Below are 21,980 nucleotides of genomic sequence, written 5' to 3' on the forward strand. Positions count from 1 at the left end.
ACTCTGAGGATAAGAAGCAGACTTCCAGGGCTGGCCAGTGGTTAGGACTCCGCACTCTCACTGCCGGCCCTGGGTTCAACCCCTGGCCCAGGAACTAAGATCCCGCAAGCCCCACAGCAAGGCCAAAAAAAAAAAAAAAAAAAAAGTATCAAAACCACAACGAAATGCCACCTCACACACACCCCTGAGGATGACTACCTACTACAAAAAACAGAAAACAGGGCTTCCCTGGTGGCGCAGTGGCTGAGGGTCCGCTTGCCGATGCAGGGGACACGGGTCCGTGCCCCGGTCCAGGAAGATCCCACATGCAGTGGAGCGGCTGGGCCCGTGAGCCACGGCCGCTGAGCCTGCGCGTCCGGAGCCTGTGCTCCACAACGCGAGAGGCCACAGCGGTGAGAGGCCCGCGTACCACACACACACACAAAAACAGAAAACGGGTTGGCGAGGATGTGGAGAAATTGGAAACTTCGTGCACATGGGTGGGAATGTAAAATGGTGTGGCTGCTGGAAAATAGCGGGGGGGCGTTCCCCAAAGAATCAAAAGGACCCAGCAGTTCCATTCTGGATACACACCCCAAAGAACTGAAGGCAGGGACTCACAGAGGTATCTGTACCCAATGTTCACAGCAGCATGTTCACAACAGGCAAAAGGTGGAATCCACACAGTGGAATACGATTCAGCCTTAAAAACGAAGGAGATTCTGACACCTGCTATGACATGGATGAACTCTGAGGACATTACAGCAAGTGCAATGAGCCACTCACAAAATACTGTAAGCCTGCACTGTTACGAGCAGTCAAATCCATAAAGACAGAAAGTAGGATGGGGGGCACCAGGATATGGGGGCGGGGAGAACAGGGAGGTGGTGTTTTAATGGGGGCGACATTCCAGATTCGCAAGACGAAAAGAGTTCTGGTGATGGCTGCAACAGCGTGCATGTACTTAATACCACTGAACTTCACACTTAAAAATGGTTAAGATGGTAAATGTTACATGTATTTTAACACAACTGAAAATAAAAGACCACTCTTAAGAACATAACGTAATAAAGAGTGTCTACAGCACATCTTTCACATTATCCAGAAATTACTAAATATATGATGAAACAGAGAAACAGCAGAAACCAACCCCGAGACGGCCCAAATATTGAAATTCAGCAGGATTTCAAAGCATCTATTATAACCATGCTCAAGGACATAAAGGAAAATATACTCATAAAATAATAAACTGGAAATGGCAACAGAGAAACAAAAACTATGAAAAAGAGTCAAATGGAAATTCTGTATCTGAAATTTAAAAAAATAAATCATTGCATGGCCTTAAAAGCGTATTAGATATGAGTCAGGAAACTTGAAAATAGATCAGTAAAAATTATCTAAAAAACAGAGTAAAAATTATTAAAAATAAAAAGAAAGAAAAGAAACTGAGCCTCAATGATCTATAGACCAGCATCAAAAGGTCTGGGTTCCCACTCCCACCCAGAAGGAAAGGAGAGAAACAATGACACAGAAAAAATATCTGGGGCGCTTCCCAGGTGGTGCAGTGCTTAAGAATCCGCCTGCCAACGCAGTGGGTGCAGGTTCAAGCCCTGGTCAGGGAACTAAGATCCCACATGCCACAGAGCAACTAAGTCCGCCCGCCACAACTACAGAGCCCACGCACTCTGGAGCCCACATGCTGCAACCTGAGAGAAGCCTGCGTGCTGCAACAAAAGATCCCGCATGCCACAACTAAGACCCAATGCAGCCAAAAATAATATAGAAAATAAATAAAATAAATATTCCTTTTTTTTTTTTTTTTTTTTTTTTGCTGTACGCGGGCCTCTCACTGCTGTGGCCTCTCCCATTGTGGAGCACAGGCTCCGGACGTGCAGGCTCAGTGGCCATGGCTCACGGGCCCAGCCACTCCGCGGCATGTGGGATCTTCCTGGACGGGGGCACGAACCCGCGTCCCCTGCATCAGCAGGAGGACTCTCAACCACTGCGCCACCAGGGAAGCCCCAAATAAATATTCTTTTTAAAGTCAGTCATTTAAAAGAAAAAAAGAAAAAATATTTGGGAAAAAATAACCAGAAAAACTTCCCAAATTCAGTGAGACATCAATTTACAGGTTCAAGAAGCTCAGCAAATCTCAAGCAGGATGTATATAAAAGAAGCTACACCAGGTGCACATCAGCTGAAATGCCTAGAAACCAAGATGAAGAGAAACCCTGGAAAGCAGTCAGAGGGAAAAAAGACCCGGTACATACAAAACAGTGGTGTGGATGATTATTTACTTCTCATGAGAAACAGAAGCCAGATATGATTTGAGTAATGGGGAAAAAAAACAACAACTGTCCAACCGGAATTTGATATCCAGAAAAAATATCCTTCAGAAGTGATGACAAAATACATTTTAAGAGAAATACAAACTAAGAAATTGTTGCCATCAGATCTTCACTAGGAGAAATGCTAAAGGAAGTTCTTCAGGTTGAAGAGAAATGACACCAGACTGAAACTGGGATCTTTAGGAAGAAATCAAGGGCACCAGAAATGGTGAATATATGAGTAAATATAAAAGACTACTTGTTCCTCTTAGTTTCTTTAAAATTCAAATAATTAAAGCAAAATATATAACACTGGAGTTATAACTTAATAGATGTAATACATATGACAACTGTAGCATGGGGAAGGGAGTAAATCAATCTAGACAGTTGCAAGATTCTTGTATTTTATACCCAGTGGTATATTAACTCCAAGTAGCCTGTGACGAGTTAAGGATGCAAACCGCAGCCCTAGTTAGAGCAACAGCTAAGAAAATAATATTAAGAAGTACAGCCAGTAGACAGATAAACAAGACGCTTTAGTTGCCAACAATTAACGTTTGGGACATTTTACACAAAAATTCAGATTTCTGGCTTCTCTTAAAACATACCCAGGGTCATGGGGTTCGGATCTCACTCCAGGCCTAGGTCCATGGTAATCATGATGTGTATGTGAACCACATTTTCAAGATTGCTTGTTCCTGTTGGAATTTTCAGGTTTCTTTTAAATCTTTGAATATATTAAACATAACTGTTTTAAATATCTGGTCTTTGCAGGCCTGTGTCTACTGTTGTTGCTTTTATTTTCATTCATGGTACCTGTTTCTTCGGGCGTTTGGTCTTTTTTCCCTTCCTAATCTGATTGTGGGCTGCTTACGTTCCAGGATTCCACCCGGGACAACCCTTGAAGGCAGGGGCCCGCAGAGAGGGTCCGCCTTCACTTCCAACACGGCACTGCACGCCACTGACCAGTAATTTGATCTTTCTAGGAGTTTTTGGTTTTTTCAATCAAGGTTATACCAATAAACTAGAAAATCTTTCACTTTGTCTAGCATTTCAAGAAAAATATAAAACCTAACCAAGAGGTAGAAAACCTACAGAGCCCACAATAACCATAAAAGAAAGGCCCAGAGACCTTCACTAGGTTCATGTGATGATCCCTCAACGGCCAATCGTTCTTATATTGGGTAGGGGGGGGGGGGGGGCAAGCTTCAAAAGCAGAAAAGTGCAAAGAACAACAAGACACGCTTGTATACTCACCACTCCAAAATGAGTTTTCAGCATGTTGCCACATTTGCTTCATGTCTTTTTGACATGAAAAAAAGAAGACCCCCGGACAATGGCAACTGCAGATGCATGAGCCGAGGACAGGCACAGTGGGTGCACGGCACCTGAGGGCTCCCAGACGGGAGAAGCCAGGCTCACCCCCACAGGCCGCCCACCGCCCACCACACGCCCGCAGCAGGATCCCGGGATTCTGGTTCTCCACGCCCACGTCACCCACCGTGAGCCCCAAGTCCAACAGCGAGAAGCCAAACACAATCTCCCGCTGCAGCTCCCACCTCCCACAAGCCTTGCTCAGGGCGAATGAGTAAAACAAAGATGACATCTGCCTTTCAGGAACCCTAAGTTCCACTTACTCTCCCCATCGCCAGTTGACTACGCATCCTTCCAGTCTACGGGATGTACCCAGGGACAGAGAATTGCTGTATGGGGTCTGCATGCCAAGCAGCAATGCTACCACACTGGACTTGTGCTCTGCGATTTCATCAATCAACACAGTTTGATCTCCCCCATGTTGATGTAAACAAGCGTAGCTCAGTCTTTCCGACTGCTGTGTATTATTCATCACATAAAAACAGCATTCCTATTGTTTAAATTATTCCAGAACATGGAAAATGATGGAGAGTTTCCCAAACATTATATAAGGCTGGCATAACTCTCATACCAAAACCAGAAAAATGAGTACAGAAAAGAACTACAGACCAAGATCAGTAGAGTATGACTGTAAAAAAAAAAAATTACAAAATAGAAATAAATCAAACCCAGTCATTACCATATTAAAATAAGATATCACAGCTAAAGAGGGTGTATCCAAAAATGCTGATTCAACATTAGGGACTCTATTAACATTCCGTCACCATTTTAACACATTTCAGAAGATTTCTGGTGAAGGTAGCCAAATTATTATTTCTTTAACAAAAAAAGTTAGCTACATCACTTAACTGAAAACAGGAAAGGGCAAAATCTCCAGGTCCAGAGGTGAAGAGGGAAGAGCAATCAGCCTTACAGAGCCCGGCCTGCCTGGGCTCCCACGCAGCTGCAGCGGTCGGAGGGCGTGGGGAGCTGCAGGGCCCCGGGCAGAGTGTGGAGGCCACCCTAGGGCTGCAATCTGGCCCTACCGCCTTCCAGCTGTGGCAAGTGACCACACCCTCTCACCCAGCCTCCAGCTCACAGGCATCACCCAAAGCAGACCAGAGTGTCAGCTGCGACAGCGCTGTCACCTGAGCCGCACCTCCAGCCAGCCCAGGGCTGGGGCCCTCAGCAAGCACCCACCAGAGACCACTGGGGAGACAGAATCACCCTCGAGAACTCTGCCTCAGAGGCTGTGGTGCCCCAAATCCTGAGCCAGGAAACATACGTAAAAATGGGTCTAGCACGAGTGACGCTGGTAGAGCCCTGCAAAGGCAACTGGGAAACTGCTCAGGGGGCGGTTCTGCACAGAGCCCTCCCGCAAGACCTACTGTGAAGGCACGGTAATTAAGGCAGCCACTCCACACCTGTCAGAACGGCCAGGCTCCACAACACTGACAGCGCCACGTGCTGGCGAACCCTCATCACTGCCGGTGGGAACGCCGAATGGTGCAGCCACAATGGAAAGACAGGTTGGTGTTTCTCACAAAACTAAACATACTCTTACCATACGATTCAGCAATCCCACTCCTTGGTGTTTACCCAAGGAAGCTGAAAACTTATGTCCACACAAAAACCTGCACACAGAGGTTTATAGCAGTTTCATTCATAACTGCCAAAACCTGGAAGCAACCAAGCTGTCCTTGAGCAGATGAATGAATTGATAAACTGTGGTACCTCCAGATAATGGAATACTGTTCAGCCTTAAAAAGGAATGAAGTATTGAGACATACTACAACATGGATGAACTTTGAATACATTATGCTAAGGAAAAGAATCTGGTCACAAAAGGACAAATGTGTATCATTCCACTTTTTTTCTTTTTGGCCTCACCACATGGCACGCGGGACCCTAGTTCCCTGACCAGGGGTTGAACCCATGCCCTCGGTAGTGAAAGTGCGGAGTCCTAACCACTGGACCACCAGAGAACTCCCTGATTCCACTTATATGAGATCCCAAGAGTAATCAAATTCATAGAGACAGAAAGTAGAAAGGTAGCTGCAAGGGCATGGGGAGGAGAGGATGAAGAGTTAAGTGTTTAATGGGGAGTTTCAGTTTCACAAGATGAAGAAATTCTGGAGTGGATGGTGGTGACGGCTGCCCAATAATGTGAACGTACTTAATGCCACTGAACTGTACACTTAAAAATGGTCACGATGGTGATTTTTCGTCATGTATATGTTATCACACATACACACACACAAAGAATACTCTGCCCTCAGGGAGTTTACGTTCCAATGGAGTTCCAGGAGAAACGAGGGAGGATGGGGTAAGGTAATTTTCAAAGGGATAATAATCGAAATTTTCCAGAGATGAAAGGAAACTCAAGTATCCAGATTTAAAAGGGTACCCAGGGTTCTGAGCAAGATAAATAAAAGCAAATCAATACGTCAACACATCATTTCTGAAACCACATAACATGAAGGATAAAAAGAAAACCTTAAAACCTAAGTACCCATAAAGAATAAGTTAATTCACAGACTTCAGCATGAGAAAAGAAACAGAAACACAGACCTCTGTGCAGCCTCAACAGATAGGAGTAGATGACGGAGCCTCTCTAAAGTGTTAAGGGAAAAAATAATTTCTCATCTAAATTATCACTGAACATGAGGCAAAATGTATTTTCAGACATGCAAAAACTAAGGGAGTTTAATATACATATCGCTTTCACAAATGAAATGCTAAAAGAGGTACTAGAGCAAGGATATAAACCCAGAAGGAGCACAGGGGAGAGTGGTAATTCTAAAACCATTTTTATATTTAAAAAGAACGTGAGGCCTCCTTTCTCACATTTACCTACACTCCGTGCAGAAACCCCAATTAAAATGACAGTAAGGAATTTCAAAGGAAGGGTAAACCCGCAAGGGCAAAGACAACAGAGGAATGAGTTAGAGACGCCAAACGCCAACAATGGGGAAGCCGACGGGGAAGAGTCGCTCGGCGAGAGGCACGCTGCTGCAGGAGTAAGGCCCGTGGCTCGGGGCTCCTCTTGCCCACAAAGCCTTTCCCTTTTAAAATGTCTAAGATGACAAAAGGTGGGGGCTCCTTGGTGGCGCAGGGGTTAAGAATCCACCTGCCAATGCAGGGAACACGGGTTCGAGCACTGGTCCAGGAAGATCCCACATGCCGCAGAGCAACTAAGCCCGTGTGCCACAAATACTGAGCCTGCGCTCTAGAGCCCGTGTGCCGCAACTACTGAGCCCGTGTGCCACAACTACTGAAGCCCATGCGCCTAGAGCCCGTGCTCTGCAACAAGAGACGCCACCGCAATGAGAAGCCCGCGCACGGCAACAAAGAGTAGCCCCCGCTTGACGCAACCAGAGAAAACCCGCACGCAGCAACAAAGACCCAACACAGCCAAAAATAAACAAATAAATTTTTAAAAAATGACCCAATGCAGCCAAAGAGAAATAAATATTTTTTAAAAACTAAAGGTGGGGCTTCCCTGGTGGCGCAGAGGTTAAGAGTCCGCCTGCCAGTGCACGGGACACAGGTTCGAGCCCTGGTCCGGGGAGATCCCACATGCCACGGAGCAACTAAGCCTGTGCGCCACAACTACTGAGCCTGCGCTCTAGAGCCTGCGAGCCACAACTACGGAGCCCATGTGCCACAACTACTGAAGCCCATGCGCCTAGAGCCCGTGCTCCACAACAAGAGACGCCACCGCAATGAGAAGCCCGCGCACAGCAACGAAGAGTAGCCCCCGCTCGCCACAACTAGAGAAAGCCTGTGTGCAGCAACAAAGACCCAAAGTAGCCAAAAATGAATACATTAATTGATTTTTAAAAAATAAATATAACAAAATGTAACATACAATCATTGTGCAAAGGAAAGAAAACACTGACACACTAAAAGTGAAAAATGAAAATGTGGAAGTTAAAACAGAAAGTAACAGCTCAGAGTTATCAGTGGTTTTCCAAGGGGAGCAGGAACAGGGTGGGGAGAGCCGAGCATCATCTTGCTGCTTCCTGTAATAAGCTTTAAGAACTATATAATTAATCCCTTACATTTCACAGGCCTCCTACAACATGAGCTGACACAGTAAGTGGCTGGGGGGGCTAGGCAGCCCCTGCAGGGCCACATGGAACAGAGGAGGGGTCTCCAACATAAAGGGAAAGGCACCACTCTCAAAAGAAGGGAAAGGTGACCTGAATGACAACACTCAACACTGAAAACTAGTCAATGAGCACAGGCCCTGTCCCAACATTTGGAGACAGAGCAGTAAACAAAGCGTGTACCTTATTCTTGTGGAGCTAATATTCCAGAGGGGAGAGACAGAGATTTTAAAATACAGATATAACATTAGGGAAAGAGGAAGGAGAAAGATGGGGTGGAGGATGGAAAAGTGGCAGGAAGAGTCACTGGAGCAACCCTCAAACTCCTTTCCCCGGGGCTCCGACCTCGGGCACACGAGGCCCCACTCTCTCGGCTGCTCAGAAATCCAGCTGCAGCCCGCTGAGTCCATTCTGTGAATCTGAGCAGAGTCATCAGGGAGAAGCCTCAATGCTGGACAGCAGGAAGCGCTTCAGGACGTCCCCCAGAGCCCAGCCAGGACAGGGACCAAGCTCCAGTCCTTCTTCTGGAGGCAGAAGAGAGACTTAGATGGAAAAGTCAAGTTTGCAAGTATGGTTAAAACATACACACACATTTCCTAACATTCCCTTTCTTTCCAGCATTTCACACTAATCTACCTGGAATAGATCTTGGTCCCACCTTCACTGAATGATGACAGGACCTCCAGTCTTACAGCAAAGAGCTCTCTGTAAAGAACGATGAGATCAGTACAGAGTCTGCTACAGAACAGGGGCTGAGGGCAGTGACGGCTCCATTACTCCGTAAGAACTCTCTACTGAGAAGCTTTATTTTATGGAATTTAGAATTGACTCACAGCAGAAGTCTTGCTTCTTCTGCAGAAATGCACCTATGACAGTAAAGACTTTATAACTGACCTATTCCTTGTTTCGTTTTGTTTTCACTGCAAAGAAGCTTGGAGCCACAGACAAGCTCAAGGTCAGCCTTGGGCCCACCACCTGTGTGCCTCTCTCCCCGCGGCCCCAACCTTAACCTTATGACGATGCATGAGTTGCTATCGTCCCTGACTCCATGCCTGTCTGTTCTCTCTATCTTCTCAGTGTAATATGACAAATCTTTGGACCCCTTACACACTGCCAGGGGTATGGAAAGTGGTGCAGCTGCAGCGGGAAACAATCGAGAAGTTCCTTAGCTGCCATGTGACCCAGCAATTCCACTCCTAGAAAACATGTTCACACAAAAACTTGTACAAGAATTTTCACTAAATTATTCAAAAAACAACCCAATGTCCAACAACTGATAAACAGATAAAAGAAGAAGAAGTGATCTGGACTTCCTTGATGGTCCAGTGGTTAGGACTCCACACTTCTACCGCCAGGGGGCCCAGGTTCAATCCCTGGTCGGGGAACTAAGATGCCACATGCCACGCGGCAGGGAAAAAAAAAAGTGTGATCTATCCATACAGTGGGATATTCAGTCATAAAAATGAATGAAGTAGGCTTCCCTGGTGGCGCAGTGGTTAAGAATCTGCCTGCCAATGCAGGGGACACAAGTTTGAGCCCTGGTCCGGGAAGATCCCACATGCCTCGGAGCAACTAAGCCCGTGCGCCACAGCTACTGAGCCTGCGCTCTAGAGCCCGTGAGCCACAACTACTGAGCCCGCGTGCCTAGAGCCCGTGCTCCACAGCAAGAGAAGACACTGCAATGAGAAGCCCGCGCACCGCAACAAAGAGTAGCCCCCGCTCGCCGCAACTAGAGAAAGCCCGTGCATAGCAACGAAGACCCAATGTAGCAAAAAATTAAAAATTTTTTTTAAATGAATGAAGTATGGAGACATGATACGACACGGATGAACCTTGAGAACACTGTGCTGAGAGAAAAAAGCCGGTCACAAAAGGCCACATACTACGTGATTCTATTCATGTAAAATGTCTAGAATAGGCAAATCCGGAGACAAGGTAGAATGGTGGTTGCCAGGGGCTGGGGGACAAGGGGAAATGGGGAGTGACTGCCCAATAGGCAGCAGGCTTCTCACTGAAATGACGAAAATATTCGGGAATTGGATAGTGGTGATGGTTGCATTAACACTGAGAATGTACTACAGAACCAATGAATTATATACTTTAAAATAGTTTAATTGATGAATTTTAGGTTAATCTTACCTCAGTTTGTAACCTATCAAATCTTCTGTTGAATAGGAAAGGTATTAAACATATTAAGTTGTATCATTCACATGTCTGTAATGTATTTTCCTATTCTAATTCTAACACATGCCTAATGCATAACGATAAGTCACTGCCCAAAGCAGGGGCATGTGCTGCACACACTGGGAACCCTAAGTCAAAAGAACTGGATTGAAGTCCACATAACGCGCAGTCCCTGACCCACCCCACCCACAGCCTGGCAACCAGCCCCACCCCAGCAGGAGAAGAACCGGAGTGTAGTCTAAGGACAGGGCACACCGGAGGGGGCGCTCAAGGCAGTGAACTACAAGACACAGCCAGCACGAGGACACTTGCCAAGATCTAGGGAAAACACCTGCTGATGCTGACGGTGGGTCCTGACCAATTGGCCCTCAGTGAAGCCTCCACCCAGGACCTGCCGTCAGCTCCCAGACCTCCGTCTCAACAGTGGGCCTGCAGTCGAAGGCCATCAGACGTGTGAGGAAAACTTACCATGAGAGATAAGAATTTAAAAGCAGGGACTTCCCTGGTGGTCTAGTGGTTAACAATCCACCTTCCAATGCAGGGGACGCGGGTTCGATCCCTGGTTGGGGAACTAAGATCCCACATGTCACAGGGCAACTAAGCCCGTGCACCACAACTACTGAGCCCACGTGCCGCAAGAAGAAGATCTCGCATACCGCAACTAAGACCCGACGCAGCAAAATAAATAAATACTAAAAAAAGAAAAAGATGTTGCAAGAAGAAAGGCAACTGGAAATTCTAAAAAATAAAAAAATAAAATAAAGATGGCCAAAAATTTATTGTAATCCCCCCACCAAGAGATAAAATCTATTTCTCCACATTCTTGATTCTGGCCTGGGCCTGTGACTGCTCCCACCAACTGAATATGGCAAAAGTGATGCCAGACCAGAGCCAGCCTCACCTTTAAAAGGACTGGCAGGGCTTCCCTGGTGGCACAGTGGTTGAGAGTCCGCCTGCCGATGCAGGGGACACGGGTTCGTGCCCCGGTCCGGGAGGATCCCGCATGCCGCGGAGCGGCTGGGCCCGTGAGCCATGGCCGCTGGGCCTGCGTGTCCGGAGCCTGTGCTCCGCAATGGGAGAGGCCACAGCAGTGAGAGGCCCGCGTACCGCAAAAAGAAAAAAAAAAAAAAGGACTGGCAGACAGGGAGTTCCCTGATGGCCTAGTGGTTAGGATTCCAGGCTTTCACTGCCATGGCCCAGGTTCAATCCCTGGTCGGGGAGCTGAGATCCCACAAGCTGCACGGTACGGCCTAAAAGTAAAAAAATAAAAATAAGAAAAAAATAAAAGGACTGGCAACTTCACTTCCTCCTTCAGGAACCAGCCACCATGCTATGAGGAGGCCCAAGCAGCCTCACGGGAGGCCTATGTTGGGGAGAACGGTGGACCGTGGCCAACAGCCAATTCCAACACACAGCCACAGCAATGAAACAAACTGACACCACAAGAGCAGAAACAAGCTAACCCTGGCATACAACGTCCAAACTGCAAAACTGTAAACAAATAAATGTTGTTGTGCTTTCAGCCACTAAGTTCTGGAATAGCTTATCAGGGAGGAATAGATAACCCAGACACCACAATATTGGGAAGAACTGGGGAAGGGGAAGTGGGAGGCCAGCGGGAAAGAAAGCTAAATCCTTATCTCCTGTAGATAGAACTTAACACATAACATATAAACCACAAAGTTCTCAACTCAGCAAAATTAGAAAGTTATTTTTTTTTAAGTACAGATAGATACCACAAGAAACAGCTGGAAGAGCAGAGCAGTTGTCTCCTTGGAATAGTTACCTAGACTGTTACCGTTTGATATGACCCTCGCAGAGGAAACTGTCTTTAGGGCACCTGGTTCCGTCTGATCAATGAAAGGTAAACTGGAAATACACCTAAACATTTGGGTGGTAAGACTGTAGTTATTACAGATTTTCCATAAAATGTACTTTCTGATTATAAAATTAATAATAATTAAGCTTTCTATTTTGCCTTGATGATGTGTCAAGAAACTGCACATCCTTGAAAATAAGATTTCTATAAACTCTAGGCTGGAATTCACAACTCAGTTTCTACTACATCATTCCCGTGCTGGGAACTCACAAAGGGAGGAGAGAGGTGAGAAGGTGCCAGGATCTGGGCACCAGCTGAAGGACCAGCTCTGAGACCTCCAGCCAATAGCAGAGAACAAGAGAAGCAGTTGGTACAGACCCAGGGAAGCAGCAATGGCTTCTAGGAGACAAGCCCACAACGAGGGCACAGCCAAGAACAGGGGCCAGGCTCCACCCAAACACCCAGGGTGCTGTGCCCGGCCCCAAGGAGTTACCTTGGAGTCCTCGAGAGGCAGAGCTGTAAAGCCAGGGCAAGGTCCTATGGAAACACGTTTCATTCCTAGTGGGCCATCAAGACACAGATTTCCTCTATCTCAGAGGTCTACCAACCTACAAAAATGAACAGGGCCCCTCTCCAAAGGAAGCAGAGAGGGTAATTACCTATGATGTGCTCTGACCCTTTGCTGATATAACTGCTAATTCACAGAAATCCCTAAAGCAGCCGAGAGCATACTGGCATCTGAGAAATGCACACAAGCTTAGCCTCCACGTTGGACAAACAAGAACCACCAATATTTTTTTCGAAGAAGTTGAGTTTTAAGAAATAAATACTTTTTTATATAGATTTCAGAACTCAACAAAAAAGAATCCAATAAGCTGTTAACGTGATGCTCAATCCCAACTCGTCTTCCACAAATAAGGTACACAACTTAAGATGCAGAGCAAAAGGGAGAAAACCCCAACACGCACCGTCCTCCACGCCTCCCCAGCAGCTCTCCTCCTGGGCGGTGCCGCTCCCCCAAACAAGCCTTCCTTCCGCACCTGAGGAAGAGGAAGCAGCCTGAAGCCCGCCAGCTCCTCCCCGTGCTCAGGCCAGCTCCCGCCTCCCCCCGCCCCAGAAGGAATCCAGCAGCTGAGAAGCCAGGGGCCTAGGGCAGGGCCCAGCCCCCGGGTCACAAGGACGGACCACACAGCCCTCCACCTGGAGCGGGCTGCCTGCTCCCCGACACGGCACAGGGGTGGCCGCGGCGCCGACACGCGGGCCAGTCCAGGCGGCGGAGCGCGGGCAGGAGCCGCGCAGTCCTGGGGGCACCGCCAGGAGCAAGAGCTTCCACTCGAGTGGGGGCAGGTGGGGGACAGCAAGACCGGGGGTCAGGAGAGCAGAAAGGGCACGATGACAAGTGGGGCGATCAATGTGAGAAACTGATATGTGAGTCAAGGACTCAATGAAAATTTTTTAAATTCCTCAATAGGCTTTTCCTTGCTCCCGAACCTCGAAACCCAAGTAAATGTAACGCTTACAAAAATACTGTCTAGACAGTGAGTGGCGCTTCTACCTGTCTGCTTTCGTCAGACAAAACTCAGGGCCGTCACCGACACCCTCCCTACGCCGTCCCTCCCCCCCAGCCCACAGGCCTCAGCCCTTTTCCTGCAGAGCTCTTGCCCCGGCTGACCTGACGAGGCTGGCTCCTCCTGTCACAGCCAGAAGCCCGTCGCTGGCGGGCCACCTCCACCTTGCACCAGCACCACAGGCCCTGAGCCGGCTGACCAGCCAGCAGACCCGAGGCAGCAGCGCTCCACTCCGCGGGCATCGGAGGCCACCGGCCCCACCCCAGAGCTTAGGACTCAGTAGGTCTAGGGTGGGCCCCAACACGCGTGTCTAAGAAGTTCCCAGGTGACAGATGCTGTCAGTCTGGGGACCACTGAGAACCCCTGGACTAGGTTACGGGGCCGCAATCTGGCTCAACCCAGAGGTTTCCCTCGTGCTCATAGCGCGTATCATGCGCTTCCACAGTGAGAAGGAAAAAGGGACATCGTGGAAGCACGCGACTCTCAGAGCGCCCAGTCAGAGATGACGCGTCCCTTTTCATTGTCCAAAGCAAATCATGTGGCCACGCCAAATTTCAACGGGGCAGAGCTGTTCAGTCCTACAAGGCACCCAAAGCAGGGACAGCTGGAAAGATTCTAACCCGAACACACAGTGAGCGCAGGCCGGTCTCCTGCACCCTCTTCCCTCTCCGGAATCCTCCCACCACCAACTTAGAGAGGACTCCAAGAAACGCACTTCCCAAAGCAAACAGATTCATGTCCGTCTCCCTCTCCCTCTCCCTCTCCCTCTCTCTGTCACACACACACACCCGCTTAAAACCCTCAGAGGCCTCACATTGCTCTCTGGATGAAAAGCCTTACTACAGCCACAGAGAGCCTGCCCTGCCCCACCACTGCAGCCCGGGTCTACACATAGCTCCCTCACCCTCTGCTCCAGCCTCGTCAGCCTTCTGTCCACTCCCGTCACAGGCTCTCTGCACTGCCTGCTCCCTTATCTAGAACAGTCACACCACCCTTACCAAGCCCACCCTCTACCAAGGCCTCTTCTGCTCTCTGCTCCAGCCTCAGTCCCATCACGAAGTCCTTCCTGACACCCAACCCACAGTGAGGCATAATCTCCTTATAGATGTACTAAATGTACCCAACCTCTCCTTCGTGACTTTTCTTCCTTCGTCAGGGAGAATTCTGAACACACATAAAGATAGAGAGAACAAGCAGGGCCCATGTACCGCACCACCATCACCCCACACCAGCCCTGATCCAGCCACACCCTCACGGCTCCCTTTCCACAGAACTGTGAAGCCAATCGCAGATGGTGTATCATTTCTTTGATAAATTCTGTATGCATGCCTACAAGGTACAAATTCTTTTCTTAAACAAAACCAAACCACTATGGCAGCTAAAAAAAAAAAAATTCCTTAATGACAAATTGAGTCAGTGTTCCAATTGCTAATTGTCCCAAATATCATAAACAGTGTTTAGTCACATCTCTAACTAACTGGCCCGTCGTGTATGCACATAAGCCCTCCATAGTGCAATCAGCCTCTTATCCACATCCCCCTTCTTTTTCCTTGTGGAAGAGACCTGGTCACTGGTCCTGCAGGTTCCCACGTTCTGAGTTCCACCAGTGGCAATCGCACAGTGTAGTTTAATGTGTTCCTTTCCCCATGCCCATATTTCCTATTAATTGCTTGTGGGAGGTAAAGGGCTGATCAGTTTCAGGTTCAGTTATTTAGCAAGACTATTTCACAGGTTTTTCTTTTTTTTTCATTATTTTTTAAAATTTATTTATTTATTTATTTAAGGCTGTGTTGGGTCTTCGCTGCTGCGCGCGGGCTTTTTCCACTTGCGGCGAGCAGGGCTAGTCTTCGTTGTGGTGCGCAGGCTTCTCATTTTGGTGGAGCACGGGCTCTAGGCGTGCAAGCTTCAGTAGTTGTGGCTCGCGGGCTCTAGAGCACAGGCTCAGTACTTGTGGCGCACGGGCTTAGCTGCTCTGCAGCATGTGGGATCTTCCCGGACCAGGGATCGAACCCATGTCCCCTGTTACAGGTTTTTCAAAGACGCAATCTTTTGTCCACTGTTTCTCCTGTTTCATCCCTCTCACAGGTCTGTCAAGTCCATGAGACCAAGGACATGGGTGTTTTGGCTCATCACTGGAACACAGCTAATTTCTTAATTCTCAGTGAATGAAGAAATGTCGCCAGAAGTACACTGCCATACTAACTAACAAAATACACTGGCCCACCCTCCTATTTATATAGAGACAGCACAGACAGTCTTATGTGCAACACGCTGCCATGACAGGGCCTGGTGCTCAGAGGAACAACCAACCTGGGAACAGAAAACCAAACACACCTAGTGCCATGGGCGCAGCGTTGGCAACACTAGAGGAAACAAATGAAGGTGGAGCCGTAAGAGCAGCTCAGCAAGGCCAACCGGGACGCCTTAGGAAGGAGCCACAGCAATGCAAGGACCGTGAGATGGAGCACAGCTCATCCCCGAGGGGCAGCAGCATGGTGATGAGATCTCAGAGCAGCTACAAGGGGCCAGGGAGCAAAGATGCTAGAAAACACAAAGGGGCCACACGCCACGCTCAAGACCTAAGGTTTCCTCTTCTGGGTGAACAGGAAGGCACAAGAGACACATTTTCAGCTGGTAGGTGACATCAGTTTCTTTTTGGAAGGAACCAAGGTAGATCAGAAATGAGGCCCACCTTCAGTTTCACTAGTTCACAGGGAGATAAAAATGGTGCCCTCTCCACCCATTCTTTCAAATTGTGAATATTAGGATCACCTGGGCCAACCCTCCCCTCTTTTTAAATTTTATGTCATTTATTTATTTTTTGGAGGTGTTCGGTCTTCCTTGCTGCGCACGGGCTTCTCATTGTGGTGGCTTCTCCTGTTGCGGAGCACGGGCTCTAGGCGCACGGGCTTCAGTAGTTGTGGCACGTGGGCTCAGTAGTTGTGGCTCTTGAGCTCTAGAGCACAGGCTCAGTAGTTGTGGCGCACAGGCTTAGTTGCTCCTTGGCATGTGGGATCTTCCCGGACCAGGGGTCGAACCCATGTGTCCTGCATTGGCAGGAGGACTCCTAACCACTGTGCCACCAGGAAGTCCCCAACCCTCCCCTCTTATTCTGAGCCCCCATGCTGAACCCCAGCCCATCAATGCCGCTACAGCCCTCTCTCCTGCATCTGTCCACTCTTCCTACCCCACCTCCTGTGCCTGGGTAAGGCCACCGTGCTCTAGCAGTGGTCTACGAGCCTCCTCTCTGACCTCTCTCACCTGCCCATGGCCCTCCACCTTGCCAACCTCACAGTAGGGCAAGCACGCCTACGCCAATCCCCTTTATCCACACCACTTCTTATACGTGAGCCAGCACACAAGGGGCTGAGAGTCTGTTCATGCAAGCAGTCACTCAATGTCTGACAGTCATTAGGGTACTGTCCTAGGCACTGGGGGTATCACAGTAAGTAGAGCCAAAAGGAGAAAAATCTCCACCCTTATAGACACCTTGATGCAGTCAGGCAGGCAGACAAATAAGGAAAACACCCAGAATGTCAGAGGATAAGAGTCATGGAAAAGAAGCTACAGCAGATGGGCAGAGCCAGACAGCAAGAGGGTGTCTGAAATCAGTGGTCAGGGACGGTGCCTGAGAAGGGTAGGTTTGAGCAAAGACCTAAAGGCAGGTAGAGAGGAAGCCAGGCAGGTGTCCAAGTAGAAGGAATAGCAGGTACAGCAGCACGGATGCAGTACTTGAGGCAAGCCAGAGGCCAGAATGGCTGGAGCAGAGTGAGAATGCAGTGCACAAAGGTGAGCGAAGCACAAAGTGTTCAAGACATACCTACAAGGGCTCCCAAGACTGGCAGGGAGTCTGGGGTCGTTTTCTAGGAGTGAGGTGCAAGCTGAGAGCTGAATGAGAAGGAATTAATACGAAAAGCCAGCTGTGCCCACACATGCACTGAAGTGTAAGTGTGTGTATGGGGGTCACAGGGGAGAGCAGGGGCAAAAACTGACCATGCCAAGGCCCAAGGAAAAAGCATGGCAGCAACAGATGGGCTGAAGAGGTCAGGTGAGATCAAAATAAGAAGTGCAGGGGACTTCCCTCGTGGTGCAGTGGTTAAGAATCCTCCTGCCAATGCAGGGGACATGGGTTCGATCCCACATGCTGCAGAGCAACTAAGCCCAGGCACCACAACTACTGAGCCTGTGCTCTAGAGCTCACGAGCCACAACTACTGAAGCCTGTGCACCCCAGAGCCCGTGCTCCACAACAAGAGAAGCCACCACAATGAGAAGCCCACGCACCGCAATGAAGAGCAGCCCCCGCTCACTGCAACTAGAGAAAGCCCGCACGCAACAACGAAGACCCAACACAGCCAAAAATAAAAAATATAATAAAATTTTTTTTAAAAACATAATCTTAAAAAAAAAAAAAAAAAAAAAGAAGTGCAGTGAGGGAATTCCCACCATCGTCCAGTGGTTAAGACTCCACGCTTTCACTGCCGAGGGCCCAGGTTCAATCCCTGGTCGGAAAACTGAGATGCAGCGAGCTGCGCGGCATGGCCAGAAAAAAAAAAGTGCAGTGAGAGGCAGAAAACCCAGTGAGAGATTGGTCTTGAACCCCAAAGGGCACTGGAGCTCCTGGAGAAGGGGCCTCACATGATCACACGTGCGTTTTAGACAGACTAGGCAGGGTGTGGAGAGCTGAGCGAGGGTCGCACAACTGGAGTCAGAGACATGCTTTCTGATCTGTCCACCTATGTAACCAGCAGCACAGCCCAAGGGAAAAACTCACCAAGATGTGAAAACTGCTGACATAAACATACCCTTAACAGCATGACACACTTCATCCAGATCATCAATTCTTTCTATGACAACCCATTCAACTTAAAAATTGAGCTCCCAGGACTTCCCTGTGGTCCAGTGGTAAAGAATCCACCTTACAATGCAGGGATGTGGGTTCGATCCCTGGTCAGGGGACTAAGACCCCACATGCCGCAGGGCAACTGAGCCCGCGCGCCACAACTACTGAGCTCGCGCGCCTCAACTACAGAGCCCGCGTGCCACAAATTACAGAGCCCACGCACTCTGGAGCCCGCACGCCCTGGGTCCTGCACACCAAAACTAGAGAAGAGAAAACCCGCGCACCACAACGAAAGATCCCGCATGCCTCAGCAAGGATCCCATGTGCCACAACTAAGACCTGAGGCAGCCAAAAATAAATAAAATAAATAATAAATAAATCTTAAAAAAAAAATGAGCTCCCAACTCCTCCAGTAAGATAAAACATTGTTTCTCTACACACCCACTAGGGAAGTCTCACTACTGGGGCTTTTGAGCTGCAGGCCAGCACTCAGCTCAACCACTACTTAGCAGTTTCCATCCTTGTATGTCTTGTTGAAACTACTAGGTATTACAGACATTAAGATGCTTTGAAAACTCATCTTTGGCCGTTTGTTTTCTGGAAGACAAACTCAAGAACAAAACTACTTCAAGACAGCCTGAATTTTTAAAGTAGCAAACCAAATCTCATCAAATCAGTTCCTTCAAAAGCTATACTGCAACCAACAGACAAATGCAAAATGCTGACGAGTCCCCGGGGTAACTAATTTAAGTCTTTTTCTCTCCAAAAGAAATACGTTTTATGTAAATAACAGTTCCTAAAAAATGAAATTAACAAATCACATAAAGGCAGTTTGTAAAGTATAAACATAATCCTGGGAATTTCCATGTCACCTCTTGCTTTTGTGTACTTTATATTCTTTTTACTTTGCCCAGGGATACAGAGAAGTACAGCAGAAACATCACTGCTTGATTCATCCTGATGGTGGATACAGGTCTACTCTATTATTTGTTTGCAATATTTCATAGTTAATTTTTATTCAACATTTGAGTTACCTATGATGAGAAAAGGAAAAGAAACAGCCCTGCCTAGCAAACAGTCTTAGCTCCCCAATTAAAGTAGGGTGACCTTAGGCCAGCCCCTTACTTTCCATACTCAGCTTCTTCCAGAGGGTCCCTTTCTGCTCCAACATGACTTACAAAAAAGAGACGCAAACAGGCCACATGCTGGCCTTAAAATGGGTTGTTTATCCCAAGTCATATGCCCATTTATTCAGCATTCACTGAGTGCCTGCCATGAGAAGGCACCAGCAGAAGCCAGGCTGCCCAAGGCTATAAGAGTCCTACCTCAAGAGCTCTCCAACAGGAGAGAAAAGTCACATATGGCCACTGAAGGGCTGGGTCCTCTGTGCTCAAAAGGGAGGACAAGCAGTGGTCCACACCCAACAACAGTCCATGCAGAGGCCTGGGTCAGGATAGGGCACCACATATTTGGGGAACAAGGACACATTTAGTGCAGTCCAGCAGAGATAAGAGTGAAGCTCAGAAGACTAAGATGCTTATCCAAATCTGCATATATTCTATAGCCAAGCAGTCCAACCCCCCCAAAAAAACACCAACCAACCAACCAAAAACTGTATACTAGAATATGTATGCAAAAAGCCTTGTATCTTCAGTTCCCACTGATTAATTAAAGTGTTTACTTAGAAAGGTTATTTGTGTAGATTAAAAAGGGCAGGGCAAAATAAATTTGGAACTTCAGCATCATCTTAGCAAATCCATTTCAAATGTGTGTGCTCAGTGGCAATCCTATATCTCATATAGCACACATTTTATTAGTGTTTTCTATCCTCTCACCAGCACTTCTTAGTAAGTATAATTCCACCTATTTTTACATGTTTTACACTGAAGCATCAAACCGTAAAAAAGTAACTAATTAGTTTACATTCTGCCATATGAGTAAACCTTTTAAAATTGTACTACTTGTAGGAGGAGAAGTCATCCAAATAAATGGAAGGCTTGGCCCACTCTTCCGTAACTAGGCCACAGGGTCTCTAATTCCTAACTTCTAATTCTCACAATTCTGACTTATTCTCCCCATTTGATTCCTCACATTTGAGCAGGTACTATTTTAACGGCCCTGTGTAAATCGGCTGAATAAAAACCATAAGCCTAGTAGCCACACGTGGTAGCCTGTTTACCTTACTGTTTTGTTCTGTGTCTCCACAAATTTCAAATTATGTTAGTTTAGACGTTACATATGAATATATCATAAAAGTGCACACAGAATAATAAACTGCCCATCACTTTTTATTTTTTATTTATTTACTTTTTTGGCCGTGCCACACCGCGTGCGGGATCTTAGTTCCCCGACCAGGGATCGAACCCGTGCCCCCTGCACTCGAAGCACAGAGTCTTAACCACTAGACCGCCAGGGAAGTCCCATGCCCATCATTTTTTGAAACTCAGAAAGTTACTTTTCTGATACTCTTAAATTGGAATGTTTACCACTGGAATCCCAGGCCAGCCTGATCTGTAGTAATGCCGTCAGGAGGGGAGGATTTTTGTACTACATAGATCACAGCTCTTCACAAAAGCTTACGCAAACTCACAACCCTGCAGAAACTCCTCACTTTACCAACCACTGGCCCAAAACTGAAGGCTGCTGGGCGTCTGAGAAAATGGAAGAAAAGGAAAGGAAATGACTCAAAGTAATCGTGCTTAAGACATGAGTCCTCTTCACTTCCAGTCGGCAGTTTAGATTTGAACTACGGTCGGTGGTGAGGTACAGGAGCACACCAACCACGCCAGGAAAGGGCTGTGCTCCCAGGACTTGCTTCCCTCGTGGTGCTGGTTTAGAGCTGTGCTTCTTTAATGGTGCTCTCGTCACATTTAAATATGTAACGAGGATATTTAAAACAACTGGGAAAATAAAAGAGTTAAATTCCCAGCTTCATACATGAGATGGCTCCTAACTTATTTTCCATCTTAATAATCTCATTTTAAAATACATAAAGTAAGAGTCGGTATAATCGACGCGTGGTAGCAACGTGAGGTTTGTAAGTTGTTTAGTGATTAGGGAACACACATCTTGGCGTTTAAGTCATTTAAAAGTCAAGGCCTTGAAAGTCTGAGCGCGGGCTGTCAGTCCTGAAGAACTTCCCTAACCTCGCTCTGAAGTCACCCTAACCGAATGGGTCCCCTGTTCTGCTACACGCGCACACGCGCACACACCCCGGAGCCCTAATTACCTGCCTAAGAATGATTAACGTCCCAGTGAGACCAAGTTTCCCCCCGCATGTCAAACCTGTGACCACTCACGTCCCGGCATCGGCGAGGGCGAGAAAAAACTAAGGCTGCACCGGGTCCTGCGCCTTCTGCCCAGACTCGAGACCAGCAGCATCGCTTAAACGCCGAGATTTTAAACCGCCCTTCTGGCGAGTGGGGCAGAGTCGGCCGTGCGGCCGGGCCGCTCCGCTGCGCGGCCGCGGCCTCGGGGCCGCCGTCTGGCCAAGCGCGGGGGCCGAGGGCCGGCAGCCCCGGGCGGGGTCCCCGCGCCTCCACCTGCCAAGGCCCGGGGCTCCGGGCGCCCGCGCTGACCAACGGCCGGCGTCCGAGTGTCACCCGGACCCTCCGCAGACAAAAAGCGCCTCCCCGGCCCCGGCCGCCCCTCCCACCGCCGCCCGGCCCCGGCCCCGGCCAGCGCCTCACAAAGGCCGGCCCGGCCCGCTGGGCGCCGCAGCGAACAAAGGCCGCCGGCCCGCGGGCCGGCACAGGTGCAGCCGCCGGCCGCCGGGCCCAACATGGCCGCGCCCGCC

General features: G+C 48.3%; 1 protein-coding gene across 2 annotated transcripts in view; it reads right to left on the reverse strand.

Annotated features, from left to right (window-relative positions):
• The window catches only part of NSD2 (nuclear receptor binding SET domain protein 2), a 74,399-nt gene extending 52,834 nt beyond the window's left edge, over positions 1-21,565 (reverse strand). Inside the window, exon 1 of one of the 2 annotated variants that reach the window (XM_029235947.1) lies at positions 21,470-21,565. In XM_029235947.1, coding sequence (XP_029091780.1) covers positions 21,470-21,565 — 96 coding nt within the window. The remainder of the gene's footprint in view (positions 1-21,469) is intronic. The other variant, XM_029235946.1, reaches the window with a different exon arrangement.
• Positions 21,566-21,980: the final 415 nt, after the last annotated feature.

The sequence above is a fragment of the Monodon monoceros genome, unplaced genomic scaffold (genome assembly GCF_005190385.1).
Source record: "Monodon monoceros isolate NGI ecotype Baffin Bay Population unplaced genomic scaffold, NGI_Narwhal_1 Super_Scaffold_20, whole genome shotgun sequence".
Classification (NCBI taxonomy): Eukaryota; Metazoa; Chordata; class Mammalia; order Artiodactyla; family Monodontidae; genus Monodon; species Monodon monoceros.